Below are 19,833 nucleotides of genomic sequence, written 5' to 3'. Positions count from 1 at the left end.
AACATTTTAAGAAAAATAAAAGGCAGAGGAAGTAGAAAAGCTATTGTGGAATTATTTATGATCAGCTCTTATTTATGAATAAACTATTTAGTTGGTGGCTCCCCTTGTACAAACTATCAGAATGTCGGTGTATGTATAGCTGTTTTTCACTAAAAAGGCATATTATTATATGAAGAAATGCATCCCATATTGAAATATGTATGTTAAATATCATATTGTATCGGGACACCTGGGTGGCTCCGTCGCTTAAGCATCTGCCTTCAGCTCAAGTCACGATCCCAGGGTCCTGGAATTAAGTCCCGCATTGGGCTCCTTGCTCAGTGGGGAGCTTGCTTCTCCCTCTGCTGCTGCTCCCCCTGCTTGTGCACATGCTCTCTCTCTCTCTGACAAAATCTTTAAAAAAATATATATTATGTGTGTGTGTGTGTATGTATATATATATATATATATATATATATATATATATAGTCTCTATTTACTGTTTAACTGTTTGAAAACACTACCAAGGTAACAGCCTGAGTTCATCATAGTGCTAATTTGGAAAACAAACATATTTAGAGAATATATTCATATATAAGCTAATAAGCATCATTCGTCCCTATAGCTAAGGAATATCTATGACACAAAGCAACTCTTCATTCAATAGGACTCCTCATGGGCGCCTGTGTGGCTCAGTCGGTTAAGCGACTGCCTTCGGCTCAGGTCATGATCCTGGAGTCCCGGGATCGAGTCCCGCATCAGGCTCCCTGCTCAGCAGGGAGTCTGCTTCTCCCTCTGACCCTCCTCCCTCTCATGCTCTCTGTCTCTCATTCTCTCTCTCAAATAAATAAATAAAATCTTAAAAAAAAAAAAAAAAAAATAGGACTCCTCATAATATGAGCAAATTATAATCTCCTGGTAAATTGCTAAAATTATATATCCATCTGAGGCCTAAAAGCATCACAAAATGTTTTGTATTCCTCCTCAAAAAAGGTTATGCTATTATAAATTTTTAAATATATTTTAATTGTTCACTGACTTTAAATACTTTGTTTAGCTACTACTTGCATATAATTCATTTATTAAACTAAACTATAATTATTTTAAGTTTTCCAGTGATGACAAGCAACCTTACCATAAATTTTAATGCTGGTGTAACTAATTTAATGTTTTGTAAAAAGAATCTGAGTTCTAACATCTCTATATACCAAAATAAGCAGGGAAAATAAGCTAAAAAAGAAAAAGCTCCTTTCTAAAACAAGTTATAACTTCTTCTGGTTATGTATTTCATTTGATGAGAGAGGACAAATTAATACAGTCTCTCAACATAATAGGTGCCAGATAATTAAAGCAAAATTTTAGACAAGCTAAAATGTATGATAAAAGTGAGGTTATCAAAGGGACTTGAAAATGAAATCAGGTTGCACCACATTAAATTTTCACTTAAGGGATGCCTGAGTGGCTCAGTCGGTTAAGCACCTGCCTTCAGCTCAGGTCATGATCCCAGGATCGAGTCCCACATTGGGTTCGAGTCCCACATCAGGCTCCCTGCTCGGCGGGGAGCCTGCTTCTCCCTCTGACTGATGCTCCCCTACTTGTGCTCCCCCCCTTTCTCTCTGACAAATAAATGAAATCTTTAAAAAATAATTTCACTTAAAGTGCATATCTTTACAAATTTTTAAAAGCATATGCTCATTCTTAAATATTGTTGCAGGCAGTCAGAAAAATAATTTCTACTACAAGACATCTAAAGGACACATTAGAAACTAAAGACCCTTCCAAATATCCATAAATAATTGTGCTTAAATTTAGAAAATAATTACACTATTCTCCCAGCAACAAGAAAAAACACTGCTTCAAATATTTACGCTGCATTATTTAGTTTCTTTTTTTAGGACATAAATTCCTGAGGGAAGCAATAATCTCTTTAAGTCAAGCATACTGTACAGTTAAATAATTTTAAAAATATATATGAAAACATATTTTATCTAGTAGTTTTTTAAAAGCAAGGTGAAAGAGGCGCCTTGGTCGCTCAGTTGGCTGTCTACCTTCAGCTCGGGTCATGATCTCAGGGTCCTGGGATTGAGCCCCACATCGGGCTCCGTGCTCAGCAAGGAATCTGCTTCTCCCTCTCCCTCTGCCCCTCCCCACCCCTCAAGCATGCACGCGCGCAAAAGCTGTCTCAAATAAATAAAATCTTAAAAAAAAAAAAAAGTATGGTGAAAATCACCTTATTCATTGTCATTTCCTGACAAAGCTGTACCTGAGAATTAAGCCTTTAAATTAAAATTGAAATTATTAAAATATAAAATGTATAGTTAATTCTATAGGTAGACTGTTACTGCAAACTACTTTTACCACTTAAAAGCACCTTGTTTGGTTCTTGGTACTGGATTCCACTCAGGTACATTTTTCACTATAGCTTCAACAGCTTGTCCTGCTGCAATCCGGGTATCCCAATTTGTACTCCTTAAATATATCAACACCTTAAAAAATTGTAAGATAAAATAGTTATACCAAAATATTGTTTGTTCAAAGTAGCCAGAACAGAGAAATACAAATTTACTTGTTATTAATTTATAATTTAGCAGCCGTTGGATTTTACATAAAAATTTATATAAAACACCTTGGAATTATTAATATCATTTACAAGATTCTATCATTCACAGGAAATATCACTCCCCTTAAAAAAAAAGGAAACAGGAAACTTTTAGTTAAAAGATACTTAAGTACATTTAAAAAATAACCTGCCTTTTAATATAGTAAAAAGCAAAATGTGTATTTTCATTAAGTCCCATTACTTAATGCAAAGAGTTAAGTTGTAAAAACTAGCAGAAAGAACAAATGAGTTCAGCAGGATGGGAAGATATAAAATCAATATACAAAAATCAACTGTTTTGCTAAATACTTTCAATAAACAATTGGAAAATAAAATTTTTAAAATCCCATTTATAATAGCACCAAAAAGTATAAAATACTTAAATGTAAACTTAAAGTACAAGACTCATATACTGAAAATTACAGAAAAATTCAAAATACCATTGAAAGAAAGGAAATAAGATCTAAATAAACAGAAAGACACCTCACCTCATGTTTGTGGATCTACAGATTTAATACTGTTAAGAGAGTAATACTCCCTCAATTGATCTACTGATTCAACAAAATTCCTATCAAAATCCCAGCTCACTTTTTTTGCAGAAATGAGCAAGTTGATCCTAAAATTTATATGGAAATGCAAGGGACCCAGGGTCACCAAAACAATCTTGAAAAAGAGTAATAAAGTTGGTATACTCACACTTCTTGATTTCAAAACTTACTATGTGGTACTGGCAAAAGGACAGATACACAGATCAATGGAACAGAACTGAGAGTCTAGAAATAAAACTCTCTATAGTCAACTGATTTTCAACAAGAGTGCCAAGACAATTCAATGGGGAAAGAATAGTTTTTTCCACAAACGGTGCTAGGGCAACAAAATGATTGTGAACCCCTACCTAACACCATACACACACACACACACACAAAAAAAAACACCTCAAAATGAGCCATAAGTCTAAAAGTAAGATCTAAAGCTATACAATTCTTAGAAGAAAACACAGGGGTAAATCTTTGTGACCTTGGATCAGGCAAGATTTCTTAGATATGATCCCAAAAAGCACAAGGGATATGAAAAAAAGGATAAATCTGACTAAATCAAAATTAATAACTTTTTTTTTAAAGATTTTATTTATTTATTTGACAGAGAGAGACACAGCGAGAGAGGGAACACAAGCAGGGGGAGTGGGAGAGGGAGAAGCAGGCTTCCCGCGGAGCAGGGAGCCCGATGCGGGGCTCGATCCCAGGACCCCGGGATCATGACCTGAGCCGAAGGCAGACCCTTAACGACTGAGCCACCCAGGCGCCCCAAAATTAATAACTTTTATGCTTCAAAGGATACCATCAGGAAAGTGAAAAGACAACCACAGACTGGAAGAACATATTTGCAAATGAAATACCTTGTAAGGAGCTTGTATCCAAAATATATAGAGAACTATTACAACTCAATATTAAAAGAACAAATATCCCACTTAAAAATGGGCAAAGGATCTAGGGGCGCCTGGGTGACTTAGTCGGTCAAGCATCTGACTCTTGATTTCAGTTCAGGTCATGATCTCAGGGTTATGAGATCAAGCCCCACATTGGGCTCCACATTGGGCATGGAGCCTGCTTAAGATTCTCCATCCCTCTCCCTCTGTCCTCCCCCCCCCCAAAAAAAGAAGAAATGGGTAAAGGATCTGAAGAGACAGTTCTCCAAAAAAGATACACCAAGGGTCAATAAACACATGAAAAGATGTTCAACATCACTAGTCACCAGGAAAATGCAAGTCAAAACTACAATGACATATCACTTAACACTCACTAGTATGGAAATAATCAAAGTCAGTTAATAACAAGCATTGGCAAGGATGTAAAAAAAAATCAGCTCTCTCATACACTACTGTTAGGAATGTAAAACAATGGAGCGAGTTTGGAAAACAGTTTGGCAGTTCCTCATAAAGTTAAACATAGTTACTATATGATCCAGCAATTCTATCCACAGGTATAAACCCAAGAGAAATGAAAACATACACCCCACACAAAAACTTGTACATGAATTTTCACAGCAGCATTATTCATCAAAGGCCAAAAAGTGGAAACAACCCAAATGTCCACCAACTGATGAACAGATAAGATGTGGTATATCCACATAATATATTCAGATCACATCCATACAATGGAATATTTGGTAATAAAAAGGAATGAAGTAATGAGACAAGCTTCAATATGAAAGAACCTTAAAAATATTATTTTAAGTGAAAGAAACCAGTCACATTAATATAAAATTTTCACAATAGGCAAATCTATAGCAGAAAGTAGACTGGGGTTGCCTAGGACTAGGTATGGGAGGGAGAGTGATGGACAGTGACTGCTAATGGGCATGAGGTTTCTTTTTGGGGAAATAAAAATGCTTTAAAATTAGGTTGTGGTGATGATTGCACATATCTAAAATCACTGAGGGGCGGGGCGCCTCGGTGGCTCAGTCATTAAGCGTCTGCCTTCGGCTCAGGTTGTGATCCCAGGGTCCTGGGATCGAGCCCCGCATCAGGCTCCTTGCTCTGCGGGAAGCCTGCTTCTCCCTCTCCCACTCCCCCTGCTTGTGTTCCTGCTCTCGCTATCTCTCTCTCTCTGTCAAATAAATAAATATTTTAAAATTTAAAAATAAAAAAAAAAATCATTGAGGGGCACCTGACTGGCTCAGTGGGTGGAGCATGTGACTCTGAGTCTTGGGGTTGTAAATTCAAGCCCTATACTGGGTGCAGAGATTACCTGAAAATAAAATCTTAAAAAAAATCTTTAAGGAGCATCTGGGTGGCTCAGTCATTAAGCGTCTGCCTTCAGCTTAGGTCATGATCCCAGGGTACTGGGATCAAACCCCATATCGGGCTCCCTGCTCCACGGGGAGCCTGCTTCTCCCTCTCCCATTCCCCCTGCTTGTGCTCCCTCTCTCGCTGTGTCTCTCTCTGTCAAATAAATAAAATCTTAAAAAAATATATCTTAAAAATCTTTAAAAAAGTAAAATAAAACAAATGAATTGTACAATAAGCAGTTTAAAAAAAAACCAAAAGGCAACAGGAAAACACTGAGGGGAGAGAAAAGAGGTTAAGAGGTGAGAAGGTATGAAAGACAAACTTTGCCTCTTTTGGAATTATTTGATGACAGCCAATATGCCAGGATCTAAGTTAAGCAGAACAGAACTCAGAAGGCTGGAAACCTTTTCTCAGTTCAGCACAAATTAGTTTTGCTCCCAGTTTCCAGTTTCTGCTCATTCAGTCCCCCATCTTTTCCTCTGGGGTCAGAAGAAATGAGTATCCATCTCTATCCCCCTACCTTACACATTGAGAATAGTGTCTAATATGCATCCTTCTCCATTCTGAGAACATGGAGCCTGTGGATATCAAATCACTGTCTCTTCATCTACATATTGGTTAGAAAATCCTGATAATATCTAAGTGGTAAATATATTGGAAAAGACAGTTACTGTCAGCCCTCATGGTGGGAACCATATCATACAGATTTGTATATTCACAAGGCCTTAGAACTCCTACTCATATGAATCAAGAAGGGACAAATGAGAATCAAAGGAGGGGGTAAGGGGCGCCTGGGTGGCTCAGTCAGTTAAGTGGCTGCCTTTGGCTCAGGTTGTGATCCTGGGGTCCTGGCATCAAGCCCCACATCGGGCTGCCTGCCTGCTCAGTGGGGAGTCTGCTTCTCCCTCTCCCTCTTATCCCTTGCTCATATGCTCTCTCTCTCTCTCAAATAAGTAAATAAAATCTTTAAAAGGAAGGAAGGAAGGAAGGGAGGAAGGAAAGAAGGAATGCCGGCCAGGAGGAAGAGAGGGGTCTTGGGATTTCGATATTGCTCCCCAACCCTATCCTCTATTCCCACCCGAGCCCCCCAACACACAAAGCATTCCAGGTTTTACTTTGTATGCCAGAAAAAATTTTTTTAAAGATTTATTTTAGAGAGAGAGAGAGAGAGAGAGAACATGTGCATGCACGCAAGGAGGGAGGGTTGGGGGTAAGGGCAGAGGGAGAGAGTCTTCAGGAAGACTCCCCACTGAGGACAGAGCCCACATGAGGCTCGATCCCACGACCCATGAGATCACGACCTGAGCTGAAACCAAGAGTTGGATGCTCAACTGACTGAGCCACCCAGGCGCCCCTGCATGCCAGAGAATTATTAAACACATGGAATGTGCTGCTTACCATCATCAGGCACACTTCTACAAGCCAGAGTTCAGTAAAAATACAGCCATTGCTTAGGGAAAGAATATGGGCTGGTATTATGAAAAACACTGATCCACCAAAGCAGAAAGCCTCCACTTTCAAACAGGTGATAACTTAAAATGTAATGACAACTAGCTTCTCATATATTTCAATCATTTCCCATGAGTACTCAATACATTTGAAGACTGCCAACTAGATATAATTACTAGCCGTTAAGAACAAGTCAGACCACTAACAAACTAGATTAACAACGTAGGTCATTACCAAATTGGGTCAGATTCAAATTTGTGCCACAGGCAAAAGGTTGTATATTGTCAAATCACTTAAGACAATTAAACTTGATGCAAAAAAACCCAAAATATTTTAAATCTTGTGACAAAAAAGAAAGACCAAATTTAAAAAAATATCTGGAGAAATAGTAAGATATTTAATGGAATTTGAAGACCACAAACTGCCACTAAATAAAAGTAAGAATTTCTATTGTTATATTCCTATCCACAAATTTCTACAACTGCGTTATACTAAAAGAAAAAAAGAGTTCTTACTTTAGATAAAAGATTATTTAGTTCATGGGGATGAAGCTTTACCACTTCTCCAAGTTGCTGTGCAGCAGCTTTTCTTGTAACTGGAGTAGTGCCAGTATCCAGTAAGATAAAAAGACGGTCAAGCCTAAAATAACAAAAATATAATGATTATTCTGAAACGTGTTTCCTCATTGGTGTAAGTTTAAGTCAATAAATGTATTGAGCATTTATGAACGAAGACCTATTCTAGGGCTACAGGAGAATCTCTACTCTTAAGGAACTTGCAATTGGGGGTAGGGTAAGTAGGAAGGCAAGTACACAAATAATTAGAATACAGGATACAATAACATTGTGTCAGAAAAGAAATACAAAGTGCTCTGAAGAGTGGGAACAGAGGGAGCAAATACTATATATCCCCAACTGTGTAATACTGAAAAGGCTTCATAAAATAAATGGTGTATGAGATGGACCTTAATAGGTCGACCACAAAGGTCTTGGTGGAACTGGAGCGCTATTTTAGGAAGATTAATCTGGCAGCAGTGTGAAGCATGAAGTGTAATGGAAGAAAACTTTTAGAGAGTTTTAGGCTAAAAGTGCAGACCTAAACTACCATCATGGCGAGAAGCCTATAAAGAAGTTGGGAGAGGGGCGCCTGGGTGGTTCAGTTAGTTAAGCAGCTGCCTTTGGCTCAGGTCAGGATCTCGGGGTCCTGGGATAGAGCCTGGCATTGGGCTCCCTGCTCAGTGGGGAGTCGGCTTCTCCCTCTGCCCCTTCCCCTGCTTGTGTGCTCTCTCTCTCTCAAATAAGTAAGTAAAATCTTATTTATTTATTTTTTTAAGTTTTTTTATTTATTTGACAGAGACACAGCGAGAGAGGGAACACAAGCAGGGGGAGCAGGAGAGGGAGAAGCAGGCTTCCAGCTGAGCAGGGAGCCCAATGTGGGACTCCATCCCAGGATCCTGAGATCATGACCTGAGCCGAAGGCAGACGCTCAACGACTGAACCACGCAGGCGCCCTAAATAAGTAAAATCTTCTTTAAAAAAATTTTTTTTTAATTAAAAAAAAAGAAGTTGGGAGAGAGGCTGCAGAGGATAAACATACATGGTGCAATAACGAAATGTCAAGAAAATTAAAGGACTCTCAGACTCTGAATCTTAGAAAATGAAGATGTCATTTTTAAAAATGGGAAGAACTAGTAGAGAAAATATGGTGGGAAAAGATGGTAAGTTTACTAGTGGTGGGGACAGGATAGCTAGGAGAGACCAAAACGAATAGCTGGAATAGAGCTCTGAAGTTCAGGAAGAGTTGAGACTAAAGGTATATAGGTATATGGGGTCATTTGTATAGAAGTGATAAATACGGCAATAAATAAGATCTCTGAGTAAAATGTTTCCAAAGGCATACAGCATAATGGCATCAATTCTAGAGCCACAACACCACAGTTCAAATTCCAATTCTGCCATGTATCCAATGAATAAAGCTTGGAATAGTATCACAATGCCTTATACCTGGAATAGGTAAGAAGTGGAACACTGTGTTACTGTCATTTTGGAATACAGGAAAATCCTAAGGTTTTAGAAAGGCAAAGTCACAAGTAACTACCACCAACTATCCACATATCATAATATAGGTTTAGCTTTCCTATCACACTACTAATCAGGCTCAATAAGGCAAAGTGAATGCCACAGGTAATGAAAAGAAGGCAGCTTCATACTTCATATATGGAATAAATGGGTACTTTTAAAAAAGATGGAGGATGGGGCGCCTGGGTGGGTTAGTCGATTGAGCATCCAACTCTCGGTTTCCGGCTCAGGTCATAATCTCAGGGTGGTGAGATGGAGCCCAAGTCCAGTTCCACACTCAGTTGGGAGTCTGCTTCTCCTCTCTCACTGCCCCTCCCCACCACTTGCACGCATGCATTCGCACGCTCTCTCTCTAAAATAAATAAATCTGTAAAAACATTTTTTAAAAAGATGGAGGACGACAAGGGGCAAAGTTATATTGACTGCCCAATCCTATACAAGGGGAGATTTAATGAATACATTTTCAAATTTCATCTAATGAGGAACAGAAAGTAAGGTCCCAATGAAGCTCATATTTTACTTCTGGGATTATTTTTCTATCACTGAGAGCTAAAAAATTACACAACAAAGCTCTGAAAGCCTTTTCGAAGAAAAGATAAACCTTTAAGAGGCAGATGAAATGGGCAGGATCGTTCTTTTCTTTTTTCTGGTAGTATTTATCAAACTAGCCAGTCACTAATAAGCACAAAATCATTGTTAGTAGTAAGAAATAGAACTAAAATAGATCTTTTTCATTCAAGAATGCTAAGAGTACTATGAAAAGTTTTTAACTGCTTCAGAACAAAACACTAAGAGGTAAGGTTCAAATTTATAGTTAAGGGTATGTAGGAAGGACAAATTTCAAGAAAAATATGTGAGGTAATAAAAAAGCCAGTGGCATAAAGCAGAGTAATACAACACAGTTTCTGCTTCCAATATACTGAATGGCACACAGAATGATTACAAAGAACTTAATTTTTATAAGACATGCGAAAATTAATTTACTTTATATATACACTATACACAGACACATTCCACCTGCTAACACAGTATTTCTCCTTATTAATTCAAGGCTATCTAAATACTTGCCTTTACCCATTCATTCATCGGGTTTTGCTACAGGATTTGGTGAACAGTGACTCAGATAGTAGAAGAAAAGGAAGGGAGAAAACATTTTTTTGACAGCTGGTGTTATTTAAAAGTCCTAAGACTAAGTCAGACACAAATCCCTTTCCCATAAAATGATTTCCCTCACCCATCCCATACATAACTCTCAGAATGCCCCTTGAATTTTCATCTTTAAATCGAGTTGTGATGTTAAAGTTCATGAGAATCATCTCTGAACCTCCACAAAAAACATCTGCACATTGCCATGACCGTATGATTTTGTCCATGAAATCTGCAAAAAGAAATTTCAAACATCTGGGATGCCTGGGTGGCTCAGTAGGTTAAGCATCTGCCTTCAGCTCAGGTCATGATCCCAGTGTCCTGGGATCAAGTCCCGCATTGGACTCCTTGCTCAGCAGGGAGCCTGCTTCTCCCTCTGCCTGCTACTCCCCCTGCTTGTGCTCTCTCCCTCTGACAAATAAATAAAATCTTTAAGAAATAAAAAAATTTAAAAAGGCTTTAAAAAAAAGAAATTTCAAACATCTATGAACAACTTTCTGTAATTATCAAGACAAAAATTCAATTTTTTTTTTTAAAGATTTTATTTATTTATTTGACAGAGAGAGGCACAGCAAGAGAGGGAACACAAGCAGGGGCAGTGGGAAAGGGAGAAGCAGGCTTGCCGCCGAGCAGGGAGCCCGATGCGGGGCTCGATCCCAGGACCCTGGGATCATGACCTGAGCCGAAGGCAGACGCTTAATGACTGAGCCACCCAGGCGCCCCCAAAAATTCATTTTAAATATTCTATATTATGGGTGTCTGGCTGGCTCAGTTGGTAGCGCAGGCGACTCTTGATCTCAGGGTCACGAGACAAGCCCCACAGTGGACATGGAGCTTACTTTAAAAAAAAAAAATCTTCCGGGGCGCCTGGGTGGCTCAGTTGGTTAAGCATCTGCCTTCGGCTCAGGTCATGATCTCAGGATCCTGGGATCGAGCCCCGCTTCAGGCTCCCTGCTCAGCGGGGAGTCTGCATCTCCCTCTCCCTCTGCCCCTCCCCCCTGCTTGTACTCTCTCTAAAATAAATAAAATCTTTAAAAAAAAAATCTTCCATATTATATGACAGGCAAAATTATCAAAAATTAAGTAAGTTTTATTACAAAGAAATGGTTAGTCTTAGGTCAAATTTATGCTACTCTAAGTGGACCTGCTGCATGTATTCTTTATAACAATATCAGGCTCTTGGGGCACCTGGGTGGTGACTCCTGATTTCGGCTCAGGTCATGATCTCCAGGTTGTGAGATCCAGCCCTGCATCTGGCTCCACGCTGGGTGTGGAGCCTGCTTGGAATTCTCTCTTTCCCTCTCCCTCTGCCCCGCCCGACCTCTCTCTCCTTTCCTCTCCTGCTCTTTAAAAAAACAAACAAACAAAAAAAAACCCCTCACAATATTGGGCTCTCTTATATGTGTACAGTTCACACAGATTTAGGACTTTCCTATAGAAAACTGGGGCAAAATGGAAAACAAACTAGACTGAAGTTAGGAGACTCTTAAAGGTCCTACTTCTGTCACATGTTGGAGGACTTAGGGAAGTTTACTTAACTTCACTTAACCTCTTACTTTGGAGGGTAAAACTAGGTAATTTAGGCATATTTTACAGTTTTGCATCATTGTGAGTTTTTTCTTTTTTTCTTTTCCTTACGTAACATAACATTTGTCATATCTTTGACTTATTTGATGCCAAGTTCCTTAGACTGCACCTCTGGAAAGATTTCAAATACTACATAATTCTTTTTCCATAACAGAGATTCTGCGTTTTTTTTTTAAAGATTTTATTTATTTATTTGTGTGTGTAAGAGAGAGAGTGCGTGCGGGGCAAGTGGCAGGCAGAGGGAGAAGCCCTCAGAAGTCCCCGAGTGGGACTCAATCCAAGGATCCTGGGATCATGACCTGAGCCGAAGGCAGACGCTTAACCAACTGAGCCACCCAGTGTCCCAGATTCTGCTTTTTTGATTGAAAGCAAAGCTGGCTGCAAAATGAACACTATAAGGAAGTGACAATACTAACCTGTTTATAAATCTGTGTGTAAGAAGTTAAAAGAAAATGGACAGTTTCCAAAGTTCTCCCCAATCATTTCCACTTTCCTCAAGCAAAAAAAAAAAAAAAAAAGGAATGGACTATTTACTTTACTGAGTAGATCTCTAGGCTTTGGAACACAAATTATCTCAAGTTCTCTCCTCACTACCTCTAAAGATTGCTCTTTACACTCATCCTCTCTATTTCAAATGGAAAGACTATCCTCACTCCTCTTCAAGGCTTAGATATTGTCCCACTGTTTCCTTGATACCATCCCCTTCTATCTTCATTCAATTATCCTTTCTCTAATACCTTAAATCACTGCCTTATTAAGCCATTCCCCTCTACCTTCAAATATGCAGAGGTCTGTCTCTAAAGAGGAAATAAACTGCTTGACTTTCATCTTCAGCATACTTTTTCTTTTTTACTGCCAAGCATCATGAACAAGTGTTTAAAATCACTTCTTTTATTTCCTCACTATACACAATTTAATCCTTATCAGTCAAGTTTCAATTCTTCTCTTCTACTGAATGGCACACCTGATGGTCACCAATGAACTTGTAAACTCCAAATCCAATTTTTTTTTGGTTAATTCCAATTTTATTGACTCTTCTATGACATCTGATATCAGCAAGTACCCCATTTTTAAGATACTTTTCTTCCTAAGTTTTCTCATTATATTACCCGGTTCTTATCTGAATTCTCAATTCTTCCTCTGGTATCTCTAACCCTTAATACGTACATTCTCCCATATTCAATCCTTGGCTCCTCACCCTGAGGAAACTATATTGTTATTTGTTTAAACCACAAATCATCCCCAAATCTAGTCCATCTGGGAGTCACACTTTCAACTGCCTGGTGAGCCTAACTTCAAGGTAACATGATCTTATTGCCAGATTTACTTCCTAAAGCATCTTTTGATCAAATTATTACCTCACTCTAAAACTGTCAATGGCTCATCATTACCTATCAGATAGTAATAAAAAACAAAAAAGTACCTCCCAAACATGGACCTTTTTGATTTTCACAATTTCTTCCAACCATCTTCTATACCATTCTCCACTTGGAATGTCTTTTCTTGGCTCAATTTTTCAGCTAGCTCCCATACATCAGGATTTAAAGTCCTTTACCCTCTTGAAACCATCTCAGACTGCTGCATGACAGAGAGGAATTCCTCTTCTGAAATCCACATGAATTCTCATCTTGAATAACCATTTTGGTATTTGTTATGCTGTTTTGTGGCATCTCTTACACTAATCTGTCACATGATGTCTTATGCTCATGAGGCTTCACCTCCTTCAATGATTCTTTCTGTCTGCCAAAATACTTTGCATAGTGTCTCTGCAATGTCTTTGCTCAGTATTCAAATAATTCTTTAGTTGGTATTTACTATAATTAAAATTATAAAGAAAAGTGCAAGTTTCTTGGGGCCAAGTTTAAGTATTATTTTTAAGTAAAGAATGTGTGCTAAAAAAAAGTGAGCTATATTAGAATTTTTTTTCTTCCTTTGAGAAACACCCTTAATCTGTAATAGCTATATTATGTAAAAACAAGTTATAAAAATAACAGAACTGGTGGTTCAGTCGGTTAAGCGTCTGGCTCAGGTCATGATCTCAGGGTTATGAGATCAGGCCCTGCATCGGGCTCCCACACTCAGCAGGGAGTCTGCTTGTGATTCTCTCTCCCTCTGCCCCTCCTCCCACTCTCTCCCTCTCTCTCTCTCTCTCAAATAAATCTAAAAAAACAAAACAAAACAAAAAAACAGAACTGATGCTAAGGTAATGTTTCAGTAAGTGATAAGATCAGCCCAGCAGTATTTTAGCATTCTGAACATCAAGTTATACCTGCTCCAAATAGCAAACTGAGAAAGAGACCATGAAGTAGGCACTGTATTCCTTCAAAAATCTCCACCCTTTCTAAACTTTCCTTTAGTCTCCTGCTACCCAGCTTCATTAGAACCACACTCCTGGCCAAAGACCTTTGACTTCTCTCTAACCTAATGCTGATCCTGTCTCAAAGCCACACAGTTCCTCTTGCCTCTCCTTTATGCAAAGCCTTTATCCCAATGCCATGTCATGTAACCTCTGCTCCTCCAGCAGCCAACTGTCCTGGGGGTAACAGATCAGCTCACTCTCTCACCTAATCCAGGCCTAATTATCCTTACATCTTCCACCTTGGTGGTAGCCAAACTTGCCTCCCTGAATAGAGGAATGGGGATACAAGAATACTTCTTTGTTGTTGTTTTTTTTTTTTTTTTTTGAGTTCTCCCTTCCTCTATCCAGAACAGCAGAATAAACACCACACAAAAGGAAGAACAAAGGGATGAGCAGACCAGGATCTGACAAGAGGGCAGTCTGACCTGTTACCCCATGGTAGCCAGCTATGAGGCAAGCAGGGTAAGCATCAGGGCCAGGACACAATGGAAAAGGCTGGTACAGTGAACTGGTGGGGGAAAGGTTTCTAAAGGGCATTGAGACAGGGTCAGTATTATGTTGGAGGGCGGGTAGGGGCCTCGGTGAGGGAGGGTGTGACAGAAGCTAGGTGGTCAGAAGAGAAAGGAAGTTAAAAGAAGGGCTAACTGAGGAAACACAGTACTTACCACAATACTTCTTTTGGCTAAAACTTCTCTTGCAGAACTGCTAGATGACTTAAAAAAAAAAAATATATATATATATATATATATATATATATATAACTTCTTCAATCTACGTCCGACCTCCATATTCTCAGAATAAATTTAAACTTAATCTCTTTGAAAAATAGTATAAGGTCGGGGCACCTGGGTGGCTCAGTCGTTAAGCATCTGCCTTCGGCTCAGGTCATGATCCCAGGGTCCTGGGATGGAGCCCCATGTCGGGCTCCCTACTCAGCGGGAAGCCTGCTTCTCCCTCTCCCACTCCCCCTGCTTGTGTTCCCTCTCTGTCTCTCTCTGTGTCAAATAAATAAATAAAATCTTTAAAAAAAAAGAAAAGAAAAATAGTAAAGGTCAACTAGCAGAATACCTCACAAGGAAAGCTTTGTAACCTTAACTAAGAGAATTATCAGTCAAGTTTGTCTATTTTGTTATACGTTTTTTTTTTACATTTAACAAAAGTGCAGTAAAATTTAAAACAAACTATTTGAATTTTTTTACTTTTCTGTGTGACTTAGGGAATAAGAAAATAAATTAAATATTTAATATAAACACTGTATTAAGTCTCACATATTATCATTAGGCAAGAAAGTTATGGTCAAAAGAAACAACTTCCAAGAAATTCTCTAGACCAATGTTTTTATTTTGTTTTTATTTTTTTTTTAAGATTTTATTTATTTATTTGACAGAGACATAGCGAGAGAGGGAATACAAGCAAGGGGAGTAGGAGACGGAGAAGCAGGCTTCCCGCGGAGCAGGGAGCCTGATGTGGGGCTCGATCCCAGGACCCTGGGACCATGACCTGAGCCAAAGGTAGACGCTTAACGACTGAGCGACCCAGGTGCCCCTAGACTGATGTTTTTAAATGTATACCTTCTAGTTCATATTGTGGGTAATTTGAAACTATGCTAATGTTATATTCTTTAAACAAGGAAGATTACTTTAAGACACCACACAGTACACTGAGAATCAACATGAAGATGTGAAACCACACCAAAGCCAGGTGCAAGGCCAGGTGCACGCTAGAATAAACTGCATTCCCTCACTACCACACTAGAACATAACTCCTTAAAATAGGGACTCTAGGGGCACCTGGGTGGCTCAGTAGGTTAAGCATCTGCCTTCGGCTCTGGTCATGATCCCAGGACCCTGGTATCAAGCCCAGCACTGGGCTCCCTGCTCAGCAGGAAGTCTGCTTCTCCCTCCCCCCGCCATGCTTGCACTCACACTCTCTCTCTGAGAAACAAATAAAATCTTTTAAAATTTTTTTTAAAAATGGGGACTCTATTTTTGTTCTCTGTTGTATCTCTAGTACCTAGAACATAGAAAGCATTCTATAAATACTCATTAAAGAATGCTGAAATAGTACAACCAGTTATTTCCTTTAGGACATTTTTTTCTAACCTCTACTCTTGACCCACCCATCAAGCTACAGCCTTTTGCATGACTTTATCTTAAAGATAAAATCTAGGTTCTTCAGAAGAAGTATCTGTTACTTTAAAAGTTCATACAAAATTGTGCACTTTAAAATGGTTAAAATGGTGAATTTTATGTCACGTGTATTTTATCACAATTTAAAAACAAAACAACAAAACGCTTTATATAAGTACTCTGAGGAATAAACCAAAGAACAGGGAGGCATTTACCATACAGACTTAAGTGTAAAAGCTTCTGTATACCTCTTCTACCTCTCCTGGCTTTTTTGTCCCTAACTTTTTTAAAGTATAAAATATTTGACATATTATTATCTACAATAGTTCTTTCTGTCAATCCTATAACAGATTGAAATTAGCAGTAATGGAGAAACAGGCCTAACAAACACAAGAAACCTGTGCTGTCCTAGAGATCAAGATCATTTTAGCATTTTCCCTGTCAGTAGGAAGGATCCACTGGAACCTCCCCCACATCAAGAAACTTCCTTGTATTTGGTAGAATAGGACTGTTGAAACAATGTTTCTCTGAAGTATCAGCAATACAGAGAGAATTAACAAAACTGAGCAAAGTTCTGATCAAATGTAGCAATTTGTTTCTTCCGTAAGAGGGTGTGTTCCCTTTTTTTCCAGAAAGCTTTCTGAACACTGCGTTATTTTCAAATGCAAAAATGTCAGAGGCCTGAGAAAGTTTCTAATAATGCAGTCATATCATAACTACTGTCTAGACATTTTAGACATGACCTTTATAGCTTAGATCACTGAGGAAAAATTTTCTAAATTGTATTTTTAAATTTATATGATCAAGGGAAAACTATCTTCCTATTAGCTAGTCAATATACAATAGTCACCTCAACCAATTATGGCATAATCTGGCAAAGGTATGAAAAACAACCTTAAAAAAAACCAACAACACAGGGCGCCTGGGTGGCTCAGTTGGTTAAGCGACTGCCTTCGGCTCAGGTCATGATCCTGGAGTCCTGGGATCGAGTCCCGCATCGGGCTCCCTGCTCAGCGGGGAGTCTGCTTCTCCCTCTGACCCTACTCCCTCATGTTCTCTCTCTCTCTCAAATAAATAAAATAAAATCTTTAAAAAACAAACAAACAAAAACAAAAAAAACCACACAAAAACCTGTAATAAGCCACGGTACTCAATTTACCATCTTCTGTAATAAACATATCTTAACAATTCCTCTAAGGCTGCCTTTACTGTCGATGGCCCAACCCCAACCAAGTGATAAATGATACTGGAGAAAGGCTCACAAAGCAAAACAGCAGTATTCAAAGATTTAACAGTTATTATTACAATTGTTTGCAAGCAACACTGAAAGCCGTAATACATATTAATTTGTCTTTTTGCTGAGGTTGGTTTTGTGGGAGCAAGTAGCTAGTGAATGAGCTTAGCTGACTTTCCAGTATTCACATCTTAAGGGCAACATTGTTCTCTACTCCTACATTTGTATACTTCTCTCTTATTAAGGGTCTGAAAGAGTCATACATTTTTCAGTAATACTTCACTGCATTTTACAGAGAACTTCAAATGCTATAACTATATTTGCAATTTTAGAGAGTTTCAAAGTTTATTTGTTTGCAAGATTCAACTCTCCCACAAATCAAGAGTTGACTATGTATTTGATAATTTTGCCACATTCTTACAATTCAAAGTATAAAACTAGACCTTTATAAAACTATAAGCAGGGTCTAAAAAATTTGATCACACCGAGTGCAAAGCTGTATCATATCCCATTTGCATTATAAAAGGCCACACTATCACAGAATTCAATATGCTATACACTTTTAAAAATAGTTTTGATAACATTGTGTTTTTAAAATTATAACCCTGGCTAATATTCAAAGGTATAGTGAAAGTTTGTCTTCTTAGGGAAAAACTATAGCTGAACTATAAGGACTCACTGAAAAACACTGGAAATATTCTACTACATACACAAACTATGGTAAAATCATGACAGCTATTAAAACAGGAAACAAAATCACTCGTTCGTTTAAAAAAAATGTGTAGAACACCTACTAAGAGCCAAGCACTCTCCTGGAAAGAGAAAGATCAGACATACTCCCTTCTCTCCAGAGTGTATGTAAATCCAAGCAGGGAGGAGAACAATTAAACAATTACAAAATATATAATGATTGACAGAAGTACATATTGGTGCAAATAACTCAGATGAAGTAAAACCAGAGAAAGCTCCCCAAAGTGACATTTAAGCTTAGACTCCAAAACTAAGGCTGGACTAAAAACTAAGGTTAGCCAGACTTGGGGAGGGGGGTGGGAGGGGAAGAAAGAAATGTTCCAGACATAAAGAATGTGAGGTGAGAACACAGATTCAAAATGAAAGGGAGAGAGAGAGATGCAGAGAACCTGACACAAGGTGAAGCTAAAAAGGTGAAGCAGGAACTAGATCACAGAGAACCTAGTAAGATTAAGTCTGTTAAGGAATTTGGACTTTAGGCTAAGGCAAAAGAAAACACCTAAAGGTTTTAAGCAAAAAAAGACATTAAAATTTGCATATTAGCAAAATATGGCTGAAGAATTAGAGACGCCATGGGAGGCAGGAAGAGCAAGTGGCTGCTGCTGCAGGTGTCTTGGATCAGAGATGATGGTGGTATGGAGCAGGATTGTGGTAACTGGTATGGAAAGAAAGAAGACTGGCCAGAGAAAGATTAGAAAAATAGACTAACAGGATTGGATTTGGTAAATGGCTGGATGGGGGGAAGAGGAGAGAGGGAAAAATCATTTATTATTCCCAGATTCCTGAACCTGGCAATTGAGGGAATGATGGTACCAACTAACCATTTCCCTTCTGTTGGAAATATTTACAAGGTCCTAAAAATATTACAGTGCAAAAAAGTATTTTAGATTTGATTCTGGCAAATATGATTTTTATCTCTTAAGCTATTTTCTACTTATTCTGCATAAAATATTCAAATGAGTCTGTATTCTACAAGCATACACCAACAAGAAAGGAAATTCAGTTAGTAAAGAAACATGCTTAGTGTATGGAGAAGACCAGCTTGAAATTAAAGTTTGCTATTCAAAATGAATCTTCTAATAAAAAAAGCAAGAACTGACAGTATCCTCAAAACACATAAGGTATCTCAAAAAGTGTCTTTCTTGAACCATCGTATCACCAAAATATACACAGGAGTAGCTTTTACATAAAACCATTGACAGGCTTTTTTTTTTTTTTTTTTTTTTTGAAGAATTTAACAGAATTTTGGCAAAGTAAGAATCTACATAAAAAAGAGCACTACCCTTTGAAATCCAATGTCGCAAACAAAAGGCAGTAGCTTTCAAAACCCACTCATTCAGAAATTTACATGCCCTAAACTTCTGTAAATAGATTAGCATAGGCCAAGCAGATTAGTTTCTCTTTAAATACTCATTTTGTCTCTATAAAACTATACCCAATACTGTGAAAACAGTCTGCTCTAAGAGGAATTTCATGAGCTAATTTTTTTTAAATTTTTTATTAAGTAAACTCTCCACCCAACGTGGGGCTTGAACCCACGACCCCTACAAGAGCCGCAGGCTCCACCAACTGAGCCAGCCAGGCACCCCAGGAGCTACTCATTCTCTTAAACATTGTATCATCTAATAAATAAATCTCATATGAAGTTGCTGTATCAATGTATTTATAACATACATATATATTTATACAGGAGGTAACAAATTAGAAGATACACCTTTCAGTTATTTGCAAAAAG

At 38.3% G+C, this 19,833-nt stretch overlaps 1 protein-coding gene across 2 annotated transcripts in view; it reads right to left on the bottom strand.

Moving 5' to 3' along the window:
• The window catches only part of BTAF1 (B-TFIID TATA-box binding protein associated factor 1), a 107,024-nt gene that overhangs the window by 85,505 nt on the left and 1,686 nt on the right, over positions 1-19,833 (bottom strand). For both annotated transcript variants that reach the window (XM_032432206.1, XM_032432207.1), the window contains exons 2-3: positions 7,331-7,454; positions 2,351-2,465 (exon numbers count right to left, since the gene is read on the bottom strand). In XM_032432206.1, coding sequence (XP_032288097.1) covers positions 2,351-2,465; positions 7,331-7,454 — 239 coding nt within the window. The remainder of the gene's footprint in view (positions 1-2,350; positions 2,466-7,330; positions 7,455-19,833) is intronic.

Source organism: Phoca vitulina, unplaced genomic scaffold (assembly GCF_004348235.1).
Source record: "Phoca vitulina isolate PV1807 unplaced genomic scaffold, GSC_HSeal_1.0 scaffold48, whole genome shotgun sequence".
In the NCBI taxonomy this organism is placed as follows: domain Eukaryota; kingdom Metazoa; phylum Chordata; class Mammalia; order Carnivora; family Phocidae; genus Phoca; species Phoca vitulina.
The sequence above is the reverse complement of the archived record's forward strand: the minus strand, read 5'-3'. Positions and strand labels throughout refer to the sequence as shown.